This window comes from Natrix helvetica (genome assembly GCF_964273705.1).
Source record: "Natrix helvetica genome assembly, chromosome: 7".
In the NCBI taxonomy this organism is placed as follows: Eukaryota; Metazoa; Chordata; class Lepidosauria; order Squamata; family Natricidae; genus Natrix; species Natrix helvetica.
Genome location: NC_138558.1, coordinates 78446565 through 78465138, shown reverse-complemented (window position 1 = coordinate 78465138; position 18574 = coordinate 78446565). Strand labels below are relative to the sequence as shown.

The 18574-nt window shown below is 48.3% G+C and overlaps 1 protein-coding gene across 4 annotated transcripts in view; it reads right to left on the bottom strand.

Annotated features, from left to right (window-relative positions):
- STX18 (syntaxin 18) overlaps positions 1-18574 on the bottom strand; it is a 45354-nt gene that overhangs the window by 2429 nt on the left and 24351 nt on the right. For 2 of the 4 annotated variants that reach the window (XM_081959583.1, XM_081959586.1), the window contains exons 2-11: positions 15259-15326; positions 14420-14535; positions 14253-14330; positions 11389-11455; positions 8557-8705; positions 6289-6377; positions 4640-4698; positions 2125-2194; positions 1634-1714; positions 656-809 (exon numbers count right to left, since the gene is read on the bottom strand). In XM_081959583.1, the coding sequence (XP_081815709.1) occupies positions 714-809; positions 1634-1714; positions 2125-2194; positions 4640-4698; positions 6289-6377; positions 8557-8705; positions 11389-11455; positions 14253-14330; positions 14420-14535; positions 15259-15326 (873 nt within the window). In that variant the 3' untranslated portion in view covers positions 656-713. Of the gene's footprint in view, positions 1-655; positions 810-1633; positions 1715-2124; positions 2195-4639; positions 4699-6288; positions 6378-8556; positions 8706-11388; positions 11456-14252; positions 14331-14419; positions 14536-15258; positions 15327-18574 lie in introns of those variants that run through there. The other 2 variants (XM_081959584.1, XM_081959585.1) reach the window with 2 other exon arrangements.

The following is an 18574-nucleotide window of genomic DNA, read 5'->3' as shown; positions in this document are numbered from 1 at the left end:
ATGTTTAAATAGATGTTTGCAGCGGCGAAGAGGAAAAGAATTGAAGGATTCCGATCACCCTACTTGCAATAAAAACCTCTTCTAAAAGAGCTTTCTAACAATGATTATTTGCATGACTATGTCTCAGCAAGAATCCTCCGGGGTGGGGTGGGGGGGTCACTTTCACAGACCCCCAAAGTCTTGGTGTCCCCAAAGCTCAAGAGGCCAATGGGGGCTTTGAAAGGGAAGACAAAATGAGGGGAGGGAGGTGGAGTGCAGAGTTTCTGGAAAGAGCCAAGTAGCCCCTCTCCATAAGGGGACTTTCTCGGGGGCGGGGTGTGTGTGTCTCCCCCCCCCCACTTCAGCCAACAGGGAAGACCAGTGGCATCCCTCACGCTGGCAAGCGCTGCCCCCTGCCCCACCCCTGAAGGAGAAACAGCTGCTGGGCATTTCATCACATACAAATGTTTGGCAACTTCTCACTGCTGTGATCCTGTACCTGTGGACACTTTTCTTGAGTATTTCCTGGCAGCCGTCCAGTTTCCTTCTGCCGCCTAAAGCTCCCTAGGACTTCTGGGAGGTTCCTGAGTGTTAAGCGTTTGCACAGGCGCGCACACACACGCACGCACACGCACGCACACGCACGCACGCTATATGCGTATTTCTACAGCCGCGGTGCATGAACCCTGCAGGGTCACCTGTCGAGGTGGTTCCGCAGCCTTTATTGGCCAGGATCAGCTTCCATACCAGTCCAGGAACAGCAGGGAGAAGGAGCACATGACCAGGAAGAAAAGGATCCACACCCTGAATCCAGCATTGTTCTTGATCGCCTGCGGAGAACAAAAACCTCCTTTTCAAAGATGCAAATTGTGGTGGGCAGTTCAGGAATGTGTAAAACTCTTTCCAGTTTATGCCTCCGACATAGTTTTTGTCTTCAGATCTTTTGTTCCACAGGGAAACCTCTGAAGAGCAGAATACGGAAAGGCCAATGAAAGTACGACTGACATGTTCACTTAAGGTTTTCAGTGGATGCCCTCAGCCGCCCCCCCCCCCCGCCCCCCGCTTTTTTCTTCTGCTTTATGCCACCTGTTTAGCTGAAGTAAGAACAAAGGAGGCCCATTTGGTCAGTTGTCCATCAGTCCTTGCTTGCAAAGTGTGCAGGACGCTTTGAGCAAAGAATGGTGCTTGAGGGGTTAGGAGCTGCCTCTGGTGCAGAGGGTCTCGGTCTGCGTTCTGTGTATGGGGGGGGGGGAACCCACACCCATAAGCATAGCTGACTGGAGGCGGTGGAGCGCTGCCCCCCTCCAAGGCGCCATCCTGGACCCCCACAGCACTGGAGAGCTTTTGCCCAGTCTCCCATCTTTCCTGGTTAAGGAAAGTGGTTGGCCCACAGCTACCAAAAATGTGCCCACAGTTCATTTTGGACAAGGCGGCACTTTCGCAGGTTAAGCTGCCCAGAGTTTTATAAGATAGGCAGCCATATAATTCTTTTGAATGAATGGGTGTGCACATCTTCGCACCATACAGAACGTATGTAACCAGAAACAAGACTCTTTTCCTTCAGAATGCAACAGAGCCACAGGCTACTGGAGGTGGAACTTTCCATGGGCCAGTCAAGAATAATAAAAAGCAAGAAAGCCTTGGCCAAGATTACCTCTCTTATGTCTTCGTTGCCTTCCTTGATGTTCTCCGTTGCACCCACAACTATCTGGTGGATGTTGTCAATTTCAGCTTCCTAGAAATTAAGTTAATACGTATTTGGTGACTCTGCAAATGGCAGCAGCTAGATGACCTTGGCTGAACCCTTCTGGAAAAAGGTAAATATGACTTTTCAGGCAGACAGGAGTTGTATGAGAGACCACACAAGGCAATCCCAAGGACATAGGCTGCACTGGGAATGGGAAGGATCATTGGGGAACTCGGCAGCATCTTCATAGCCCCCCCGTGCTCCTCTTCATCCCCCCATAAGGTTATCTCCTGGAATATATTTCTGAAACAAACCCTTTTGGTAACTGTCCCCACTCTTATTATAATTAATTCGTGTTTTGCTCCATCCTCATGGACACTTTGCCTCTATCCTACAGGGTGCCATGAATTTTCTTAGAGCTCAGAATGTGAAATAGTCAAATGTGAGATTTTTCTTACCTGTTGTAATACTTTTTCTGTAAATATTTCTTGAAGTCTAGATATTTCAACTACTTTCCCTTCAATCTGCCTAAAATGATCAAAACATAACAAAGGAAAGCAAAAAGATTTAGTTATATTTAAACGGAGTTAAGAATAAACATTTCCTGTTTTTATGGAATGAAGGTAAATAGAATATCCTACATTCTTAAGATAGTAAAGCCTTATTGGAAAAAAGCAGATTTTCAATGATGCTTAATACAATACAATACAATACAATACAATAGTAGAGTTGGAAGGGACCTTGGAGGTCTTCTAGTCCAACCCCCTGCCTAGGCAGGAAACCCTATACCGTTTCAGACAAATAGCTATCCAACATCTTCTTAAAGACTTCCAGTGTTGGGGCATTCACAACTTCTGGAGGCAATCTGTTCCACTGATTAATTGTTCTCACTGTCAGGAAATTTCTCCTCAGTTCTAAGTTGCTTCTCTCCTTGATTAGTTTCCACCCATTGCTTCTTGTTCTACCCGCAGGTGCTTTGGAGAATAGTTTGACTCCCTCTTCTTTGTGGCAACCTCTGAGATATTGGAATAATGCTATCATGTCTCCCCTAGTCCTTCTTTCTCTTAAGCTAAACATACCCAGTTCCTGCAACCGTTCTTCATATGTTTTAGTCTCCAGTCCCCTAATCATCTTTGTTGCTCTTCTCTGCACTCTTTCTAGAGTCTCCACATCTTTTCTACATCGTGGCGACCAGAACTGAATGCAGTATTCCAAGTGTGGCCTTACCAAGGCATTATAAAGTGGTATTAACACTTCACGTGATCTTGATTCTATCCCTCTGTTGATGCAGCCTAGAACTGTGTTGGCTTTTTTGGCAGCTGCTGCACACTGCTGGCTCATATTTAAATGGTTGTCCACTAGGACTCCAAGATCCCTTTCACAGTTACTACTACTGAGTAAGGTATCACCTATACTGTACCTGTGCATTCCGTTTTTGTTGCCTAAATGTAGAACCTTACTCTTTTCACCATTGAATTTCATTTTATTAGATAGTGCCCAATGTTCAAGTTTGTCAAGATCCTTCTGTATCTTAAGTCTATCTTCTGGAGTGTTGGCTATTCCTGCCAGCTTGGTATCATCTGCAAATTTGATGAGTTCCCCATTTATTCCCTCATCCAAATCATTGATGAAGATGTTGAAGAGTACTGGGCCTAAAACAGAGCCTTGGGGTACTCCACTGCATACTTCCCTCCATGTAGATGCAGTTCCATTGAGAACTACACGTTGAGTGCGGTTGGTCAGCCAGTTACCAATCCATCTGGTGGTGATGCTGTCTAACCCACATTCTTCTACTTTATCTAGTAGTAGGTTATGGTCTACCTTATCAAAAGCCTTACTGAAGTCCAAGTAAACTATATCAACGGCATTCCTCTGGTCCACTAATTTTGTCACATTATCAAAGAATGCAATAAGATTAGTCTGGCATGATCTCTTTTTGACAAATCCATGTTGGCTTTTGGCTATTACTTTGTTTGCTTCTAGGTGTTCGCAAATTCGTTGCTTGATTATTTTTTCCAGAATCTTTCCTAGTATTGAGGTTAGGCTGATAGGTCTGTAGTTTCCTGGATCTAATTTTTTCCCTTTTTTGAAGATGGGAACCACATCAGCTCTTTTCCAGTCCTCTGGTAGTTCCCCGGTGTTCCAGGATCTCTGAAAGATATAATTCCGTGGTTCTGAGATCTCGTCTGCTAGTTCCTTCAGAACTCTGGGGTGTAATCCATCCGGTCCTGGTGATTTGAACTCGTCTAGGGTAGACAGGTGCTCACTTACCATTTTCTTCCCTATTTCAATTTGTGTTCCTAATTTTGTGGTGCTGCTTTTGATAGGTTGGACTGTTTTATCCCTTTGTGTAAAGACAGATGCAAAACATGAGTTAAATAGTTCTGCTTTCTCCCTGTTGCTTGTCACCTTCTTGCCACTTTCTCCTAGCAATGGACCAATTGTTTCCTTAACTTTTTTCTTGTTTTTAACATGTTGGAAGAAGCTTTTTTTGTTAATTTTTACTTTTGTGGCAAGCCTTTCTTCATTGTGAGCCTTAGCTTTCCTCACTTCATCTTTACAGGCTCGGGCTATTTGCAAAGCAGATCAGTTGTTTATTGCAACAATGGAAAAATGCAATTTATATAATTAGGTGTAGGTTCTAGGTGTGTAAAAATGCAGACTGCTAGACAGAAAAATTGGATACCTATTATCTGCGCAATTTAAAAGAAGCATTAGCCGGAGATGGCCTCTGTTGGGAGTTGGGAAATCTAATAGGATGCAAAAACTACAGGCTGAACCAGAGCACAGAATTCGCACAGAAAGCACCGGCCCCGCCGAGAGCCCCATCATCTTCAGTCATGCCACTGGGATGAGCACCGATCCCCACCCTCTGCTGCCCAGGCAGCGTCACACCTCAAGCAGCTGATGTGGGCCGAGAAACTTGATTAAAATGTGGAAAAAAAAGCAAACAGAAAGGGGGGAAAAATGTACCTCACTTCATCAAACAGGCTGTTCATTTCACCCACAAGGCGTTGGTTTTCCTGCTCAAACTGGGGGGGGGGGGGGAGAGAAAAGCAAAGATTATTGCAATTGAAAGCTTAGTTCCAATGGACCATCTATGTAAGTTTCAGCAAAACTCTTTCCAGGAATTCAGTTTTTCTTAGGCTTTCCCTGCCAGTATCATGTGAGGAAGGTCCCAGAGAAGCCATGACGATCTAAGAATTGTTGGAGAGAGATCTGAATTCTCCTGTCTCCATCACTTTCATCTATAGCTGCCTCCTTCTAAGATTAAAAATATGCATCCTTTTCCCAGCAATTTCTGAGCAAGTATTCTTTTATGGGGAGAGGGGGAGTTTGGGGGGGGGGGTAGGAGGAATGAGAATTATTTCTATATTCAAGGTAAAACTACCACTAATGCAGCAGAAATATCTCTGAAAAGATTTGCAAAACAGTTATGTGGTCAGAGACCAAACAAACAGAAGTTAGAAAACATTACACTCCATCCAATTAAAGGAGGAGGAGGAGGAGGAGGAGGAGGAGGGGGGGGAAAGCGTATTCACATCTAGGCAAACTAAACGTAAAAAGCCCACCAGGTCTCCAAATTTCCATGGAGAAAATCTGATTATAATTCCGGAGACTTCCTGATGCTGGCCATTCAGGAGGCGGTGCCCGAGGGGGGGCCTGCCCAGGTAAGTGTAAGCAGAGGGCAGGCTGGCAGGTGGGCGAGAGGCCTGGGGAAGCTCCCTGTCAAAATCTAAGGGACAGGCACCTGCGCTCCCTCCACCCACCCACCCACCCCCACCCACCTGAGGGAGCCCCCTTGCCTTCCTGCTGCTCAGGCACCAGGAATCCTGCTTGGCTTTGGAAGGCCCACCCCCACCCTCCCCGCCCCCGTCTGCTTGCTCAGGGAGCTTGCTCTTCCTTCTTTGAGCTCCTCCATGAGGCCAGCAGTGCCCCAATCCGTGCACACCCAGCAGTCATCAACTCTGAGGGGACGATCTACAGAACCATCAGCAGTCCTCCCTCTCTCTCCACTCTGCTGGATTGTCCTTTTTAGCCTCCTACACACACACACACACACACACACACACACACAAAGGTAACTCCTCCGGTTGGCTTCCTCTAGGAGTGTCCTACCAAAATGCCATGCTGATCCCCCCCCCCCAAAGCAGCCAAAGATAAGAAGCAAAGAGAGAGGGGGGAGAGGGGGAGAGAGCAGAGACAGAGAGACAGACACACACACACACACAGGGAGAGAGAGAGAGAGAAAGGGAGGGGGGAGAGAGATGGAGTGAGAGAGACACACAGAGAGAGAGAGAGAGAGAGCAGAGAGAAAGGAAGGGAGCAGAGAGAGAGACAGAGAGAGAGCATAGGGAGAGCATAGATGGAAAGACAGAGACACACATACACAGAGACAGAGAAAGGGAGGGGGGAGAGAGAAAGGGAGTGGGGAGAGAGAGAGAGGGAGGGGAGAGAGAGAGAGAGAGAGAGAGAGAGGGAGAGAGAGCCCAATCCACCTGCGTGGTCTCCCAGGCTGCCTGGCCAGGGAAAGGGTGCCTGACGAGGTGGCCCATTTCAGGAAGTCTTTGCAAGAGCTTCCCCAGCAGATGCTTCCTGCTCAGGATGAAAAGATGGATTACCATTTGGATTTCTTCTGGGGAAAGCTCATCTTCTCCTCTGCTGTCTTGACCAAGACCAAAACCAGCATGCTCGTCCACTAGGTTCCTCTCTGCAAAAGAAGCCAAACAAAACAGCCATCCGCATGAAGGCAGTCCCAACTGGCTAGAGACCCGTTCAATGTGAGGTGAAGCCACACAATTCTGCTTCTTTGGAGCCCTCCGTTCTTGCCTGCTACGTAGGAATCTCGGGGGCCTCTATTCCCCAGGACGCCCTGTCCCTCCTGGCGTCAGTCCTGGCTATTCATGCCCAAAGACCTTAAAGCACCTCTGGCCAGCTGCTGATGCTGCCCCGGTGGTGGTGTTGAGCCCAGAGCGGCTCAGGAGCTGGTGGCCTCCGTGGCAAGCAGGGACCTACCCCTCTCCTTGGCCTACCCCTGGGCCCAATGAATCCCGGGGGCTGCCTGGGGGGGTGGGGGGGTGTTTGGTCTCTGGGCAACTGCAAAATGATCTGGCAAGGGAGGCTCGTCCCCCAGTCCTTCTCTGAGAGCCTCCTGGTCGGCTGCTGCCATCCTCCCCACAGAAGGGCTGGAGGACCCATGGCGGAGCTTGGGTGGGACGGTGACTGTGTGGAAGGGGCCCGGGGAGGGCCTTGTCAGCGCCACATGAGCTCTCTCTCCGTGTGCCATCCCCAGAGCAGAGTTTTCGGAAGAGTTCCAGAACATGAAGCTTCCCAAGCGACGGAAGACACACGAGCGAATCCGATCAAATCTGGTCCATGGCCTGCATCCCCTACTACGGCAATAAGGATGGCAAAATGTACTTCTCTGCCCTCCATTGTCTTGGTCAACGGCCATCCCAAGGGCCTATTTTGGAGGGACCCGGCCCTCGCTGGATCCTCCATGAGGGACTCTGGCTGACAAAGCTGCTCAGTTCTGCCTCAGGTTGTACTCCAACCGGTGAAGTCTGCTCAAGGGGCCAGAGGCTCAAGTGAAGTGGGGTGGAATGACTGCAGCCGAGACAAGAGCCCGGGAAGGAAAAGATTTGAGCCTGAAGGTTGAGGAAAGGACCCTCCCTCGTTTTCAGGAGTGTGAAACTGAGGAGCGGGAGGAGTACTTTCAGACCTCCAAGAGCCACGGTCGCTGTGAGGTAGTCCAGACAAGGAACACAACAGCCAGGAACACAAGGCTATCTTGACTGCTGGTATTGGACAGAATTCCATAGCATGGAGGAGGCTCTGGATCTCGGCCTCCTCTCCCCTCTGGATCTATTTTCAAACTTTCCAGATGCCCTCAACAAGACACCTTCCAAGTCCTCTCCTCCTCCTCCTGCTCCACCCGACCTCCCTGCAGGAGCTTTCTCAACAGGACTCTTTTGCCAATCAGCCGTTGGGCTCCTTCTGTGGCCTTGGCCTTCAGCTGGAAGTAGAGGCAATATCCCTGCTCAACCCTTCCGCCTCCCTCCCTGGCCACTTGGAATCCTTTCTGATAGTCTTTTCCAGCCTCTTTTGGGAATGTCCCTAGTTCTGACGTGAAAGCGAAGAAAAGGGTAGTGGTGATCAGCAGGTTGAATGGTCAAATCTTCTGATTTTACAAACCATGGGCAAACAACAGCCAGAATCTTTGCACCTGGTAGATGATAATAGACCTCCCGTAGTTCTCGGGTGTTCTAGTTTGTGTAGGGCGGAGGCTGTTCCTCTCACCACTGAGCCCATCCCCATCCCCATGAGCGTCCTTTTGGGGAGAGCAATTGGATTTCTCCCCTCAGAGGAAGCCCGAGATTCCCTTCTTCCCATCTTGGCACCCTGGGTGAAATCTCTTCTCCAGAAGCCTGAGGGTCGCCCTCCAAAGGAAAGGGCAGAAACTGACCGGGCAAGCTCAGCTCTGCGGCTCTTTCTTCTCCTGCTCCCGCGAAGGGAGGCTACTCTTTGCCGTCTACAGAAGCCTCCCCCGTTCCCCCCGAGCAGCTCCAGGGAAAGCCGCAGAGCCAGGGAAAGTCTGCAGCTGCTGTAGCAGAAACCCTCCTCCAGCAGGGAGGGAAAACAAGCCCCACTGATGGGAAGGCTCCACCATGAGTGAGTCGTGGTATTGAGACTGGACCCCCCCCTTCCGAAACCCATGGAATCTACCCTTTCACTGTCCATGCAGCCATCGTGATAAATAACTGAGGACTGTTTTTCCCCCTGTTCCTAAAGAGGAAATTACCCAACCGGAAGCCGGTCGAGCCTCAACGTTCTACAACATTTAAAGCATGGATGTGGTGATGTTGCAGGAGGCAGGAAGGGATTAGCACCTCGGCCGCCTTCCCTGGTGAGTTTTTCTTCCCATTCCTCAGGAGGAGGAGGAGGAGGAGGAGGAGGAGCTTCCGTCTCCGTCTCGGGGGCTTTTCCACCAGAAGCAGGTAGCGCTGACTTATTGCTTTGCTCAGGCTCAAGCCTGGATCTGAAGGAACAAAACAGGAGAGGTGATCAACCATGGGCTGCTCTCCTCCTCCGTTCCACCCAGCAGCCTGGAAAGCCTGCCCGCCCCCACTCCCCCCTGCACACACACACACACACACACACACACACACAGAGGGGCCCCTCAGGGCCAGGCTTGCCCTCTGCCCCCACCCCCCAAAAAACCCCAGGACCCTCTTGTGCCCATACGCATACCTTATGCCTACCCTGCTTACCCCCTCTCCCAGCAGCAGTGGGTGCAATCAAACAATCAGCTCCCCACCCCCCACCCCCAAAGTGACAGAGGGCCTCTTGGGAAGCCATCAAATACCACCACAAATAATTTCTGAATTTGGTTCAAACTTCCATAATTGAAACAAAAGGCAAATAATAAAAGGAACAGCAGAGTGGAACCTCTCCACCTTTCTCTGTTCTCTCTAAATGCGTAACGAGCCAAGTGATTGACAGCCGTCTAAAGGCCGGTTTGGGTGGAATCAGGGCTTGAAATGCTACCGGTTCCCACCGGTTCGCACAAACCGGCAGGGACAATTGTCGTTGGTTCTGCCAACCGGCAGTAAAAAAAAAGCTTCTGAGAAAGCTTTCCCCCACCCTCCCACTTTTTAAAGCATTTTATTCTTGCCTATTCGCCCGAACTGACAGGAAGAAAATGCTTTAAGAAGTGAAAAAAAAGGTTCCGTGACAATCAGCTGTGCTGATAATGGGAACCCTTTTTTTCCAATTTTTAAAGCACTTTTTTCACTTAAAAAATGGGGGGAAAGGTTCCCACGATCACACGGTACAGCTGAAACCTTCCCCCCCACCCTCTTAAAGTATCTTGTACTACCAGTTCGGGTGAATTGGTAGTAAAAAATGCTTTAAAAAAAAAAGCTGGCCACACCTACCCAGTCACATGACCACCACCACCCCACCCAGAAAACCGGTGGCAAAACTTTCCACCTTTCACCACTGGGTGGAATCATTGCAGGCGACCCTGCCTGGGCCCAATCAGAAGAGGCCAGCTTTGGGAATGGGGGGGGGGGGTGCTACATCTTGGAAGGAGGCAGGAGGACCCCTCTCAGGTCCTGCTGCCAATGCATCCACAAGGAGGCACCATCCCTTGGCCCCAGCACACGGGTGATTTTACTCCCAAGGAGGACAGCAGCCTCCCCCCCTGGGGTGGAAGAGCCAAGATGAATCAGCGGTTGCATTTAAAATCAGAGGATTCTGGATTTTGCTCTTCTTAGTCTGCAATCATCTCTGGATTTAACAGTTGCTCTCCAGAAAACATTTCTAATTTAGGCTGGCAATAAATGTGTTGTCAGACTTGGTAGGGAAAACAATCGCTTTGCTGGCTCTATTTCTCTGCTGCATTTAATGGCAGCTGCTGAGAGGGAGGGGGTGGGAGGGAGGGAGAGAGAGAGAGAGTCACATTCAGCAGCTCTCCTCCAGGGTCTTGCCTTTCCAGACGCCCTGTGGGGAAGGGGCTTCTCCCCTGAAAGCCCTGGGAGTGGAGTGGGGGGCCTCCCTGGAAAAGCCAATTTTCCCCCCATGGGGACCATGGGGTGGTCTTTCCAAGGACAGGAGGAGGCCCCCTCATCTGCCAGACAGTTTTGTGATCAGTTGGTCCTTCTAATGGCCAGCATCCTTTTATTTTCATCCTTCCCATGCTACTTGTGCTTCTTGCTTTTGCTGATTTAAGTCATGTTTGAATTATACACACCATTTCAGTTGTGGGTGGATTAGAACTACAATAGGCTCTTCGTCATGAATACGAGGAGTGCCAGAGGGATATGTCTGACAAACTGAAATAAGTCCATGATTCCTCAGGATCTTCTATAGGTCATAAAAGGGCATTGGTTCATTCTGCCATGAAGAATTAGGCTACTTTTTTTCCAACTTAATGGGTATTTTTGCAGAAATGAAAGCAAGGAAGTATAGTTCAAAATAAACACTTTATAGATATTAGATAGTTGTTTGATTATTGCCACATAGAAGGTTAAATATGTTCAACATTACTTTAGAAATGGAAAACCTGTAGCTCTCCCCAGCAATGTGCAATTGGAGCCCCCCCCCCCCACTTCTAGGAAAATCAGCTTTGGGAAGCTCACATTCTGAGCAGGATATGGAAATTCATAATTTCTCGAGAGGGCGAAACAGTTTGTTCTCTCTTTCCTTAAGGTAATTTGGGACACCGTGTATTCGAGATGATTCATTCACTTCTCCTGATTACATAATCCACACCAACCTGTGCAATGGGCTTATTATTCCCTCTGGTTAATTTTGCTGCATGACGTAATTATACTGACAGCCCTGGGAAAAGCTCAGGCCCCTTGGGCATTCTATCCTTACTACTGTACGTAGTTACCTTCAATACTGAATTAGCAATGTTGTATAATAAACTTGTGTAATTGCTCAAAAAGGAAATCCCACTGAATTCAGCTAAAATACGAGAGGCTTAAGCATTATCATTCTGCAAAATAAAATAAAAAAACCAGAAAGCAAAGAGGGGGAAATAATCTATATAAAATTCTGGGTAAGTTTAAAAAGAAACATTCACAATGCTTGCTTGTTATGGTTACACGACATTACAAAACCTTCAGAACCAATACTAGAAGCAAATCAAAGACCAAGAAGTTTGCACAGAAATTGACGAGATCTTCCAATGCAGTAACAACAGTCTCACTTACAATCTCTTTTTATCCACTACACGCTTGACCCGTATTGCTCTCTGTTCCGAATACAGCTTGCACACTCCTGTGAAAGAGAGCAGAATGAATATTTGCATTTATATCAAACTGAACTGTGATTACTTGGGGTACAATCTTGCATTCTCAAATTCACTGCCAATTCTACTTTATCACATGCCTTCCTATCTTTTTTTAAAAAAATGGCTTATTCAGAAGAGCAGTTTCTACCACAGTATTCCTGATTTATAAATCATGGTTGCATTTCTCTTTTGTAGCAATTTTTATAATGCAATAAACCAACTTCTTCTTTATAAGTACTTTATAATCTTTATTGTCATTGTACTTAAATATAACGAAATTGGTTTTAACCTCACTGGTGCAAAATTATAACAGAAACGAAAAAAGAAAGAAAAGGGGAAAAAACCTAGTGTGTGCATGGAGTGATTGTGGTTGTGTTTAAGAGTCTCACAGCCCAAGGATAGAAACTATCTTTAAACCTGTTTGTTTGGGTGGCTATACTTTGATGCCTTCTGCCTGATGGTTGAAGTGCAAAGAGACACTGACCAGGGTGAGAATCCTCTCTGAGTATCTTCCTTACTCTGCTAAAGCAGCGAGATCTGGCGATGTCATCCAGTGGTGTCAGAGGGCAACCAATGGTTTCTTGTGCCGAATTGATCACTCTCTGTAGGGCCTTCCTGTCCGCAGCTGTTAAACCAGCATTCCATACTGTAATACAATATGTGAGGACGCTTTCTAGGGTGGACCGATAGAAAGAGGTCATCAGCCGTTGTTCCAGCAGATTTTTTTCACAGGACTCTAAGGAAATGAAGTCTCTGTTGGCCCTTTCCAATCACCAGAGACGTGTTGTTTTTCCAGGTGAGATCTTGACTAATAAGCACTCCCAAGAATTTAAAAGAGGAAACCCTCTCCACACGGCCCCCCTCCATATACAGTGGGGCAGGTTCCTCTCTGTGCTTCCGGAAATCTAGCACCATCTCCTTTGTCTTACTGGTATTTAGATGTTAGTTGTTTCTTGAGCACCATGCGGATACCTTCTGCACTTCTTCCCTGTATGCTGATTCGTCCCCTTCAGTTATGAGACCCAGCACTGTTGTGTCGTCTGCAAACTTTATTATGATTTTGGATGGATCAGAGGATATGCAGTCATATATATATACAGCGAGTACAGGTATGGGCTGAGCACACAGCCCTGAGGGGAGCCTGTGCTGAGCTTCAGCGCGGAAGATGCAAAGGACCCAACCCTTGCTGTTTGTGGACGATCCGTCAGGAAGTCTTTGATCCGTTCACAAGGCAGGGAAGGGAATTTCTGGTCAGTCAACTTTTCAATGAGAATTCCTGGTAAGATGGTGTTAAAGGCCAAGCTATAGTCTATAAAAAGCATTCTGACATAATTCCCAGATTTTCTCAAGGTGGCTCAGTGCAATATGTAGAGCCGTGGCGATGGCATCCCCTGTCGACCTGTTGCTTCTATAAGCAAACTGGTGTTGATCAAAATTTGGTGGAAGTCAGGACCTGAGGTGTTGTGGGACCAGTCTCTCAAAGCACTTCATCACTATAGACGTCAGTGCAATGGGTCTACGGTCATTCAAGCTACGTATGGCTGCTTTCTTCGGAACTGGGATAATTGTGGGTGCTTTCAAGCATGATGGGGCTCTGGCCTGTTGCAGGGAGAAGTTAAAAATCCTTGTCAGGACCCCCGTTAATTGGTCAGCACAGGTTTTTACCACTTTCCCCAACATCCCGTCTGGACCTGCAGCTTTGTTGGGATTTACAGCCTTCAACATCAGCTCTCACTTGATGTCCATCCAGGGTGAGTGGCTGGAAGTCAAAGGGCCTTTGGGGCTAGAGCCACAGGGACTGACCTTTTGAAATGACCTCAATTTGATCATTTAAATTATTCTTTTCTATTTCTCATTTTAGCATAACCACAGTAAAGCCTCCCAGATCTGATCATTTACATATCTTAATTATAAAAACATTTAAACCTAAAATTTACAATCGTTTCCAAATCTATTTGGGATAATGGAGGGGCTAAACCTTTGGGCTAAAGATAGCTTGCATAGGTATTTCTGACTGGCAATGTTTTGAATATTGAGACACGGGCGAAGGTTACCTTGTTCAAGAAGAGTTACTGCAATAATATACAATAGGAAATAAATTTATAAACTGCATTGTCTTACTCAACTTCTAAAATTAATGAAACAGTTTTAGATTGCTGAAAAAAGATTTGGTGCACCAATGAGCATAACATTTGTTTCCCCAATTTTATTGAAAATGAACCATGTGACTCTGTTATTAGCTACATGTCAGTTTAAACAGAGTGAATTATTTCAGGAATTGAATGATCTTGTGCCAACAAGCCATTTTCAACTCCTAGTGACTACACAGGTAGATTTCAAGATTTAGGAGGTAGGGGGAAAATGGAGGTATTATTAAAAATTGATGTTAATGAAATGAAATGTTTTCTGTTTTAAATATTCTTCTGTTTTTTTTCACTATCTCACTACTATCAGTGGACTTATTAAGAACCCTTTGCCTTTTTCCAAGCAGTTAAAAAGCTTTTGTTTGTTTAATAACTACTCCATTATCACTAAGCCCCCGGCCCACTGTCCATAGAAACTACTGCCCACCAGGCTGAGTTAGGCCACTGCCTTCAGCCTCCAGCTGCCAGCGAGATTCTTCCAGAAAATTGGCCGACTCTTCCTTTCTCACTGGAGAACTTGCTTTTCAATTGGCCCGCATATGGAAGAGAATTTCTGAAAATGAAGTGGTCACAACAGCAGAGACTAATTTTGCAAAACATATAAACACAAGTATGGTTATTTCAAAAAAAAACCTGATACTTTTTAAATAGTCTGCAATGAAATCCAATACAGTTTCTCGGTGCTGCTTCACTTGTAGGGAATGGATGTCCTTGTGTGCTGAAATGAAAAGATACAGAAGCTTATTTTTCCCCAAAAGAGCTCTCTGCCCGTCTGGCTAGAAGGCCCCCACGTGGAGCTTAAATTACCTTCTGCTCTGAGCTGCTGAATCGCATCAGCACAGGTTCTCATGAAGATCTGGGCATCTTGGTCAATCTGATCTCGATCTGTGTCAGACATTCGCACGTACTCCGACATGAGGTGGCTGGGAAAGACAATAGTCAGCAGTTCAGCCGTGTTTTTCTGAAGAAAAGCTCAGTACATAAGTACTTTGCACAATCTTTGGAGAAGGATAATGAATGTTGACTATGAAAATTGATTACCTGCCTTGGAGCTACTCTTAATGTAACGCCCAACTCAGTCACGAGGTCACTTGAGTGAACAGAAGAAGAGAGCGACTGCAGCGCAAACTTCCTTATTCTAAATTAATTCTCACATTTCTGCCCCTTTCCCATTTTTTGTGACATTTGTTTACCTGACACAATAAGGGCCTATTAAAATAATTAGAATTAGCAGAATTCGCATAAGCTAGGGTCATGTTTATTTATGTACTTATAGGGTCACGCAACCAGAACAATCAAGGGACAACCAGTGATTCCTATGTGCTATATTCCTATGTGCTATATTTCGCCGCCCCCCCTTGAAAACTATGCATCCTGATGGCCTTTATTTCCATTCCAGAAGCCTCCCATAGAAAGACTGGCAGCGACATATTAAAATGCCCCCAAGCATCAGCTGGGATTCAGCCCTTAGAACAGCCCTCCAACTGACAGTGTATAAACTCTTTTTTGCCTACTCCAAGGACAATTAAGCTCCGTGCCATGCCACTAAATTCAGAGTCAGACTGGGAAACTGGCATGGGAGCACTGATTCATACGTGTTTTTTCTCACGATTATCAATTTTCACTTTTTCAATCATGACACTTACCTATAAGCATTAATATAATCTTTCCGGTGCTGCAGAAGAAAGTCTTTGAGTTTCTCAATGTTATTAACCTAAAATGAATGAATAGTAAAAATTAACAGATTGCATCCGCAGATGCAAAAACGTCCAACTTATAATTCTTGATGAAGGGGGACGGGGTAGCCCATGTCGCCGCCCTGCAAATCTCCGCCAAGGAAGCCTAGGCCATCCAGGCCGCCGGAGCAGCAGCACTCCTTGTAGAATGTGCCGTCAACCTGCATGGAATTGGAACAGAAAGGGCGTTGGTACTTACCTGATACGCCTCTTCTCATAGTGGGGGGAGGAGTATCCAGGATGGGTTAACCTTATCCTCCAGCTGTTTGGACTGAGTCAGATAAGCTCTTGGGACACGCCCCCTTTGCCCACCAGGCTCTCTCCATTATTTGGCGAAGAACTCTATCCGACTCGTTATGCCATCCACTCCAGACTCTTAGTATCGTTTCAAACCTTTTATTGAAGAATAACTTAACATACCAGTGCAACATTCAACAAACACATGTTACATAACCATATCAGGGGGGGTCTGGATACTCCTCCCCCCACTATGAGAAGAGGCGTATCAGGTAAGTACCAACGCCCTATCTCCATAGTGAGGGGGGAGGAGTATCCAGGATGGGACGTACCAAAGCTAGCGCGTCCCTAGGGAGGGTCACATACTGAGGGCACTGGCCAACTAAGCCTGGTGGGGGGGGGTGTCCCCTGCCCTATGCACCGTCTGTAAGACCCTGCGCCCAAACGAAGCCTCCGCCAAGGCAAAGGTGTCTAACTTGTAATTCCTCACGAAGGGTGAGGGGGAAGACCAAGTGGCTGCCCTACATATCTCTGTCCATGACGCCTGAGTAGCCCAGGCCGCAGAGGTGGCCGCACTTCTTGTGGAGTGTGCTGTGATGGGCTCGGTGGCTGAATGCCCTGAGACTGGTAGGCCGTAGCTATGCAGGATCTCAGCCACCTGCCTATGGTGGCGGCGGTCACCTTCCTGCCCAGAGACCCCGGTTGGAATGAGACGAACAGGGCCTCAGACCTTCTATGCTGCCGGGTTCTTCTGAGGTAGATCCTCAGAGCCCTTCTCACGTCTAATGTGTGCCATTTCCTTTCCAGAGGATGGGAAGGGTCCGGGCAGAAATTAGGCAGAACCAGCTCCTGTGCCCTGTGGAAGCACGAACATACCTTGGGTATGAAGGAGGGGTCCAACCGCAACACCACCCTGTCCTGATGAAAGGTGCAGAGGTCTTCCCTGACAGACAGGGCCTGCAGTTCTGATATCCGTCTAGCGGACGTGATGGCCACCAGGAACGCCACCTTAAGGGTTAAGAATTTTAGGGACACCGTTCGCAATGGCTCAAACGGCTCCCCCGTCAGGGCCCCCAACACCTTGTGTAGGTCCCAGGAGGTGTACCTATGTACGGGAGGTGGCTTGAGGTTGGACGCTCCCTTCAGGAACTGCCTGACCAAGAGTTGCTGGGTGAGTGACTGAGTTCTGCCGCACAGCAGCACTGAGGAGATGCCGAGACTTGTCTCCTAATAGTGTTGGGGGCCAACCCCCTGTCCAGGCCTGCCTGGAGGAATTCCAGCACTATGGGAACCGTGGCTCTCACTAGGTCCTGCCCGCGGGAGCTACACCACATGGCAAAGGCCCGCAACGTTGCGCCATATATACGCACCGTGGATGGTCTTCGGGTGGCCTGGATAGTCTCTATCACCCTGGGGGAGAACTTTCCCTCTCTCAGGATGCTCCGCTCAACCGCCACACAGTTAACTGGAGCCATTGGGGTTCCGGGTGCTCCAGGGAGCCCTGGCTGAGGGATATTCTCTCCTGGGGAATTCTCCACGCTCTGCCCACCGAGAGTGATTGGAGGTCTGCAAACCAGGGCCTCCTGGGCCAGTAAGGGGCAATCAGCACCACCTCCGCCCCCTCCCGAAGAATTTTCTGAATTACTCTGGGAATCAGTGGTAAGGGCGGATATGCATATAGAAGCCCCCTGGGCCACGTGCAGCGGAGGGCGTCCACCCCTTCCGCTCCGTGGGTTCGGTACCTGGAGTAAAACCTCGGTAGGTGGGTGTTGAGGTGCGTGGCAAATAAGTCGACCTCCAGGTGACCGAACCGGTTCATCACCTCCCTGAAGATGTCTGGGTGAAGTCTCCACTCTGAGTGGTCTACTTCTGCCCTGCTGAGCCAGTCGGCTCTGGTGTTGTCCACCCCTGCTATATGCTCTGCCGTTAGGGATAGCACATTTCTCTCTGCCCATCGCCCCAGCCTCTTGGCCTCTTGCATCAGGGCCCCTGATTTGGTTCCCCCCGTCTGTTCACATGAGCCTTTGTGGCGATGTTGTCCGTGAGGACTAGAATGTGCCTGCCCTTGACAGAGTGGTGGAAATGCATCAGGGCAAGGCGGACTGCTCTGAGCTCCAGCCAATTGATGCTGTGCTTCAGCTCCGCCTGGCTCCACTGTCCCTGCGCTATCTGGTCCTGCAGGTGGGCCCCCCTACCCAAACAGGCTGGCATCCGTGGTCACTGTCACCCGGTCTGGCGTGCTGAAGACCTCGCCCTTTGTAATTGCGGGGGACGTCCACCAGATCAGTGAGCGGGAGACTTCTGCTGGGAGTCGGACCTTGGTCTGGGAACAGCTCCTGCGCCTTCACTAGAAAGGCAAAAGGAACCATTGTAGGTCTCTGGTGTGGAGGCGCGCCCATGGGACAATGCCAATGGCCGAGACCATGGTGCCTAGCAGCTTGGACAGGGTGGCTAGAGACACCCTACCTCCCGAGACCACCTGTATGGCTAGTCATCTCAGGGAGTTCTGTCTTTCTGTGGACAGAAAAACCTTGCCTTCCTCTGAATCAATCAGAGCCTCTAGGTGGATTAATCTAGTGGAGGGGTGAAGATGACTCTTGGCCAGGTTTACCGAGAACCCATGCTCCCTTAGTGCCACCATGGTTGTATCTAGGTCCCCTAGGGCCCCCTCAATGGAGGATGACTGTATTAGCAGGTCATCCAGGTAACATTGGATTCTAACCGCAACCTTGCCAAGGCAGCCATTACCTTGGTAAGCACCCGGGGGGCAGATGACAACCCGAAGGGCAAGGCCCGGTATTGGAAATGCTGCCCTAGGTAACAGAACCTGAGGTACCTCCTGTGATCTCGCAGGATTGGAATGTGGAGGTAGGCCTCTGTAAGGTCTATGGAAGTGAGGAGGTCCCCCTGCCTGATCCCCTCCAGGATGGAGTGGAGGCAATGCATTTTGAACCTCCTGTAGCGGATGAAGCGGTTTAGCCGTTTCAGG